General features: G+C 38.2%; 1 protein-coding gene across 1 annotated transcript in view; it reads left to right on the top strand.

Annotated features, from left to right (window-relative positions):
* MYO9A (myosin IXA) overlaps positions 1–8,242 on the top strand; it is a 441,307-nt gene that overhangs the window by 357,780 nt on the left and 75,285 nt on the right. Inside the window, exon 27 of the mRNA XM_042783070.1 lies at positions 2,935–3,047. Within this exon, the coding sequence (XP_042639004.1) occupies positions 2,935–3,047 (113 nt within the window). The remainder of the gene's footprint in view (positions 1–2,934; positions 3,048–8,242) is intronic.

Raw genomic sequence — 8,242 nt, forward strand, 5'->3', positions numbered from 1 at the left:
ACATAACAACAATAGCTGTGGTTTCTGGGTTATGTCGTCTATGTATAAATGGTCGGTTGTTATTTGCTATTTTTGGTTCTCTGTTCAGAAGACTCCCTTTAGTATCACTTGTAAGGTTGGTGTGGTTTTAACAAATTCCCTTAATTTCTGTTATCTGGAAATGTCCTAATATCCCCATCATATTTGAGGGATAGTTTTGCTGGGTATATAATTCTTGGTTGAAAATTTTTCTCCTTTAGTGTTTTATATATACCATCCCACTGTCTTCTTGCCTGCATGGTTTAGGTCAGTAAATCTGAGCTTAGTCTTATTGGTTGCCCCTTGTAGGTAGCTTTTCATTTTCCTGTGCTGCTGTCATGATTCTTTCTTTGTCTTTGGTTTTGGTGAATTTGATGATGATATGTCTTGTTGATTTTGTTTTTGGGTGTCTCCTGTTTGGGGTTCGTTGGACTTCCTGAATGGATATATTCTCCTCTTTCATCGTATCAGGGAAGCTCTCCTTCAACACATCTTGGACAATTTTTTCAGTGGTTTTATTTTTCTTTTCCTGTTCTGGAATTCCAGTGACATATATGTTATTCCTTTTGATGGTATCCCCCATGAACCTTAGGTTATCTTTATTTTGTTTAGATCTTTTTTCTGATTGATCCCTTTTCAAAGATGTGTTCAGGTATTTGTCTTCAATCTCATTAATTTTGTCTTCCCTTGCATCATTTCTACTCCTTTGCCCTTTCAGTGTGCTATTTCTGACAATTTAGTATTAAGCTGGATTTCTATCTGTAGATTTAGAATCATTTCTAATTTTTCATTTATTTTGTCATTTTGTTCTGGTATTTTCTTCCAAAATTCTTCTAGGGTTTTGTCTGTGTTTTCCTTGGTCTGTCTCTCAATCCTTTGAAGATACCGAAATATAATTCTTTTGAATTCCTTATCAGAGAGTTACGATGCTGCTTCTTCCTCAGGGATGTGTTCTTGGTCTGTCTCCTGCTCCCTTGTTTCTACCACTTTATCTTGCTTCTTTGTGTGGACTGTGATGGTCTGTTGCCCCCGAGACATCGTGGCATTGTTGTATTTAGATCTCTGTTAACTGTTTGTGAGGAGCAGTCAAGGGTGAGTCAGGCTCTTCTTGGTGGTTGTTTATCGTAGGTCCGTTGGTGGAGAAGGAAGTGGTGGCTCTCCATAAGTGAAGCTGCAGGATGTGTGGGTATAATTGTGTTGTATGGGGACTGTTGCTGTCTTCTAGTCAGTTAGACAAAAATAACAATTGAAGAGTTATCAAAAACGTAAAAGCAGATGGACAAAACAATACACTTTGTAATTGCACTGGAACATTAACTAAAAAAAGAAAAAAGGGAAAAAGAAGAAAAGGAAGGAAAATGAAAATAAAAAGAGATGTATCTGGGGAGACAGTAATAAGACAAAAAAGTAGGGAAAGAGAATAATGAAGAAAAAAATGGGAAGAATGCAAAAAGAAAAGCAAGGAACGGAGTTAAGCATGAGAAAGAAAGAAAGAGAGCGAGAGAAATAGATAGATAGATAGATAGATAGATAGATAGATTAGATAGACAGACAGACAGATAGCAGCCAGGAACAGGGAAAAGAAAAAACCTGAAATCTAGAACCTGGGAGGGGAAGAATAAAGAAAAATAGTAAAAGAGACAAAAATAATAATAATAATAGTAGTTTTAAAACAGAGAAAACCCAACAAACTATGAAACAGAAAAAAGAAAAAGAAAACATGAGGGCAGGGCAGGGCACCCAGCTTTGTCACAGCACACAGACTGAGGTGGAGTTCCTGCTGGCCCAGAATGTGGGTGGGAGTGAGGGATGGCTGCACCACCGTTCACCATGTAGGTGTGGGGTATAAGAGCAACAAGGGGAATGTTGCACCTTTCCAATTGTCCAGGTCCAGAATGTCCTTGGGGTTACTGGCAAGTGGAGCCTGTTCTTAATTCCCTGGAATCTGGGAGAATGCTGTTGCTTCAAGTATCCAAAATGGTCAAGCCGCTTGTAAACATTCAAAATGGCTGCACCCTCCTATAGACAAACGTCCACAGCTCAGCCCATTGTCCTGTTCGCTGCTTTCCCTTTCATTCCCCAGCCACCAAAGCAGTCTTAAATTCTCGAGTCCCTGGAATATGGGAAGATGCTGTAGCTTTAAATATCCAAAATGGAGATGCTGTTTGTAAACATTCAAATGGCTGTGCCCACCTGACAGACAGAAGTCCACAGTTCAGCCTGCCGTCCTCTTCACTGCTTTCTCTTTTATTCCCCAGCCATCAGAGCAGTCCTCCGTGCAGTCCCTGGCTATCAGGGCCACTTTTTGGGTTAATTCTTAAGTCTTAGCACCACTTGGCAATATCCAAGGGGTCTGTGCCTTCAGGATCACTGCCAGACTGCCGTTCTGTATGTCTCCTTTTTTGGTGTTTTCATGAAAATTCTTCTGCTAGTTGGAGTTTAGTCCACTTCTGTATCCTTCCCTTCAAGGCTCAGGGGGTCCAAGATTATCTTCTGTATCTGTGTGAGTTGGTTCCCCTCTTCTTTTTTGAAGGGGGTCTGTGCAGTCTTTCTGCCTATTCCACCATCTTACCAGAACTCCCCCAGATCTTGCATGTTTTGTCTGTATGTTTTGATAGTTCTGACTTTATTCTTAGCTTTCCATTTGAAATTCTTTGTTAAGTTTTTAGAAAATACAAGCTGCTAGTTCTTATTCAGTATCTTCATTTTCTTAAGCTTGCCTTATTTTAGGTTATTCTAAAGGATTAATAGAACTTACAGTGGGTTCTATTATTTCAATGAATTTCTGAATAATATAAATATATTTTTTACATTTTTTAACAGATGTAGTTCTAACTCAACCTGAGTTTTACTTTCAGTACTATGTATCCTATAGTTATTTGGTGTTAAAGTCTTTCATATATGAAATTATTACAGACTTCACAGCGATTTTCTTCAATTGATGAACAAACAAAGCTTCATAAGACCATGTCTCAGGGAGAGATTACGAGGTTGGCAGTGGGAGAGAAGCCTTCAGATTTGGATATAAGGTATGAAGTGTAAACTGAGACTTAATAGGGATAATATAATTTTATTTACTGATTGACTATAAGGAGTTCTGGTGATGTAATGGTTAAGGCATTTGGCTGTTCATCCACAGATCATTGGATGAACCCATTGGTGGAACCCACCAGCCCCCCTGCAGAAGATGAGGCAGTCTGCTTCTGTGAAAATTTACAGCCTTAGAAACCCAATAGGATTCTGCTATAAGTCAGAATCAACTCCATGGCAGTGAGTTTGGTTTTGGTGGATTGACTATGGTTAATACAGTGTTTTAAAACAACAACAACAGCACATAATTAATAGAGAACCTGCTTTTGACATTAATTGCATTTATCTATTCTTCAACAAGTATTTATTAAGTACTTACTATGTGACAGGCACATATTAACTCAAAAATATATAATGAGCATTCTCTTTATGATTAGTGGTATGATTTGATTTTATGCCTTGTGATCTTTTGTTTTAATAGAAAAGAGATTAGACCATATGAGATTAAAAATATTTCAATCTTTGAACTTGTATTCCATTTGAGCTAGATGTTTTACAAATGAAACTAAAAAATATTTTTAGGAAATAAATCTATTCTTAAGAAAGCTTGTAAAATTTTTGTCAAATATGTATCTTTTCCTTTCATTATGTTATATAAGGCAATCGGGCCTTCACTGAATACTTGAAGATCACATTAAAATCTCTCCAATTCATAACTCTCTCAAAGACCACTTTCTCAATAACTGTAGGGGTATAATCTAAGGTAACGCAAATCCAGATTAGATTATGCAATATGTCAAATATAGAGAAATAAGATACATGGTAAAATGAACTTCCAGTTGTGGATGGCAGATTGAACACATACATTTAAATTCTACTTCCTCCACCCATCTACTATAGTGACAAAACCTACAAAGGACAAAGAAAACAAGAGAGGAGACAACAACAACAAAATGTAGAATCCAGAAAATAGATGAATTTTAAATGTCAGTATAGGAGAAAGCTGAATTCTATACCAGGAGTGAAAAGCCAAGTTGGCTGACTGCCCTTCTCTTACAATAACAGGAAACCAGTTTATTCTCTGAAGAGGATAAAACAGATCTCTGGACTTGGATGTTACCAACTACAGTTGAAGGCTGAGATATACATTTAAAATAAGGGGATTTAATGAATGTTTACATACTGAATGTTAAGAGCTCCCAGCTTCTTTCCTTCATTCACTGCCTGTATTTCCCATATCTTCTAAGCAGATGGTTCAAAGAGTCTTCTTTCGGAATTTTGTCTAACTCTCAGGAAAGCTCTTCATTTGTAAACTGATCATCCAGATAACCAGATGGGAAAGATTACAGTTCAGAAGCCTCACTAATGGATACTAGAGTTTCAAAGCAGCTTTTTTTCCGTGTTTTTAACCATAAGAGGTATTAGTGATCACCACACATTTTTGGGAACATTTTATATGAAAAAAACTAAAACCAAAAGATAAAACACAATAGAGATAATAAACCATACAGGGGAAGGAAATTTTAAGACAAACACAACTATCAGCAGACACTCTGAGTAACATAATTATATCCATGGAACCAAACAGGGTACACAAACAGAAATATAATAAAAAGAGCCTTTGAAAACTAAAAATGTAACATAAAGAAACACTTCAGAATGTTATCTAGTTTTGCTATAACTGTATTACCAAAAGTAGCTGGCTTTAACAAACAGATTTATTTTCTCACTGGTTAGAAGGCTAGAAGTTTGAATTCAGGGTGCTAGCTCTAGGGGAAGGCTTTCTTCTCTCTGTCGGCTCTAGAGGAAGGTCCTTGTTTTTATGAGCTTCTGCTCCTAGTCAAGTCTTCTTGTGTGGCCTCTCTCTTCCCCCATCTCTGCTTGCTAGCATACCTTTTACATACTTTTTATCTCATCTTTCTCTTTTTCTCTCTTTCTGTTGCTATCTCTCTCAAGAGGTTGACTCAAAATACACCCTTACCCTAATCCTGCCTAATTAACATAACAAATAAAGCCCATTCCCAAATGGGATTATAACCACAAGCATAGAAGTTAGGATTTAGAACACATGTTTTTGAGATTTAGAACACAGTTCACACCATAACAGAAGGGTTAGAAGGAAAGTTGAGGATATCTCTTAGGAAGTTGAACAAAAAGATGAAGAAATGGATGAAAAGAGAAAAGAAAATTAACATAATACTTCAGTATATCTAACAGCCCAATGACAGGAGTTCTAGAAAGATAAATTTGAGAAAATAGAAGCAGACTATCAATAAAGTAATTCAACTTAATTTCATAGGCATGAATTTCCAGTTTGAAGGGACCCACTGAATGTCCATCCAAAAAAAAAAGATTGTTATAAAACAAAATGAGACAAAAGTACATCTAACATGATTGTGAAAATAGCTCTTCAAATGACAGCTGTACAGCAACTAGTGAAGGAAAGCACTCCAGATTGAAGAAGGGTACCAGGTTCTGGGAGAAGTTTCTTCAAAAAGATGAAACTGACAGGGAAATGCCTAGGATGTGAGCATATGGAGAGGAGATATACACAAATGGAGAAATACTTGGAAGTGAATTGTGAATACAAAAGTGACCAAATGAGAAACAAAACAATTAATTCTAGGGGGTGAAAAACAGGTATTGGAAACTGTATGCTGAAAGGAGCTCTGGCAGTACAGTGGTTAAAGCATTCAGCTGCTAAAAAAAGGTAAGTGATTTGAACCCACCAGATACTCCATAGGAGAAAGATAAGGCAGTCTGTTTCCATAAAGCTTGGAAACTCTATAGGGCAGTTCTACTCTGTCCTCTAGGGCCTCTGAGTCTGAATCAACTCCATGGTAGTGGGTTTAGTTTTAGTTTTATATGCTGTGAATATTATTTATATAATAAAAAGTGTGGGAGCTCTGGTGGCGTAGTGCCTAAGACATTTGACTGCTAACCCGAGGGCTGGCGCTTCAAACCTACCAGCCACTCCTTGGAAGGAAGACTGGGCAATATCCTTCTGTAGAGATACTGCCTCAGAAACCCAAGGAGGAGGGGTCGCTATGAGTCAGATCTGACTCGATGGCAGTGAGTTTTTTTGTTTTTTTTTTTTTAAATAAAAAGTGTAACTATTAAATGATAATCTAACTAAAATTAGTGTACAGGTATGTGCTGTATAACCTCTGTTCAGGCAACATCAACCACATATATGACCGTGGGATGGGGAAGAGGGCCTTGTTTGGAAGGGGGGACCAGGAGGAAGGGCTAACATTGAATTTGTGGTGCCACAGCAACTGCCGCTTGGCTCCCAAGGATGCTGAAGCTTGGCTGCAGTCCCCAAGCTGCAGCTTCTGCAGCTACCCAGCCACCCCACAAGTGGGTCCCTGCAGGGAGATGCTAGGTTGCAGCTGCTCCACTATATCCCTCTGGGCTTCTGATTCTGACCAGACTCCCTATGGTTGTTCAGGGAGCCCTGTGTGACCAGAGGAAGCCATTTGCAGGTGCAAGTTTGTAAATCTTGAGGCCCTGGGCCCTAAAGGAAAGCCAGAGCAGTTTGCACGGGAGTTAGTTTGATATATGTGTTTTGATTATTTACATACATGTGTACCATATGGAACACATGGTGTTCACACAACAACCAAATCATATAATGTTCTGTTTTCACAGAATGTGTTATCGATGTTAAACAACCCATACCTATAGTTTCATTGGGGTTTGGGGGAAGTATGTGTTTGTGGTAGGTTTAGGGCAGGAGTACTTTCATCTTTATCGAACTTCTCAGCCTCAGTTTTCTCATGTGTAAAATAAGGATAATTTCATGGTAATTGTGCAAATTAGGAATATCATATATAAGGCATAGTGCCCAGCACTTAGTAGATGTACATTTAATTTCTTGATTGAATTAATGAATGAAAATAAAAGTAAATAGCTAAATTAATACACAAATTAGCCTCCTAGTGCAAGGTGGTGGCTGTTGAGCTGATTCTAACTCATAGTGACCACATGTATACAGAGTAGAACTACTCTGTAGGATTGTCAAAGCTGTAAGCTTTTTGAAGCTTCTGAGAAACCTCTAGGTGACTTTAAACCACTAACCTTTATAGTTAGTAGTGTAGCACTTAACCATTTGCACTACCCAGGGACTCCTAGTATAAGGTTAACCCACCACCATCAAGTCAATTCTGACTTTCAGCAACCCCCAGAGGGTTTCTGAGGCTGTCAATCATTACAGAAGCAGACTGCTTCATCGTTCTCCCACAGAGCAGCTGATGGGTTTGAACTGCCAACCTTTTGGTTATCAGCCAAATGCCTTAACCAGTGCACCACTATATAAGGTCAGGATATATAATAATCTGTCTAATAAATGTGAGTTCTTGTTATTATCTCAGGATTCTTCCTTGATTTATATAATAGAAGAGACTATATAAACACTAAGATTTAGAGAATATAACATAAGTAAGTGTGATTCTCAATTTTGTCATTGGGAAAGTTACCTCATGTTTAAGCCTCCAGTTTTACACATGTAAAATGGCTTTAAACCAAATCAAACTTAGCCATCAAGTCAGTTTGGACTCATAGTGGCCCCCACATAGAGTTTCCAAGGCCATTAATCTTTATGGAAGCAGACTACCTCATCTTTCTTCCATGGAGCAGCTAATGAGCTCAAACAACCATCCTTTGGGTTAGCCCCCAAATGCCTTAACCACTATAGTAGTTGGTTAAAATAAAGTTGTTACGATTAAGTGAGGTATTTCTATAAACCCACCACTACCCACCCACTGTCATTGAGTCAGTTCTGACTCATAGTGACCTTATAGAACTGAGTAGAACTGCCCCATAGGATTTCCAAGGCTGTAAATATTTACAGAGGCAGATTGCCTCTTCTTTCTCTGCTGGAGCATATGGTAATTTTGAGCTGCCGATCTTTTGGCTAGCAGCTGAATACTTTAACCATTGCACCACCAGAGCTCCTTAATCATGGAGAAGCACTTATCAGTGTGCCTGGAGCAAAATAAGAAAGAGCTCAGTAAGTGGTGGCTGTTATTAATTAATAATACTGATAACTCATGAATATAAGATAATGACATTAGAACTTTTATTCCATAATAGTGAATATCTGCATCACGATTACAGTGCATGCTTATGGATAAAGGTAGGAGCTCTGGTAGTGTAATGCCTAAGGCACTTGACTGCTAACCAGAAGGCTGGC

Source organism: Orycteropus afer, unplaced genomic scaffold, assembly GCF_000298275.1.
Source record: "Orycteropus afer afer isolate SDZICR_OR568_19922 unplaced genomic scaffold, OryAfe1.0 scaffold00015, whole genome shotgun sequence".
In the NCBI taxonomy this organism is placed as follows: Eukaryota; Metazoa; Chordata; class Mammalia; order Tubulidentata; family Orycteropodidae; genus Orycteropus; species Orycteropus afer.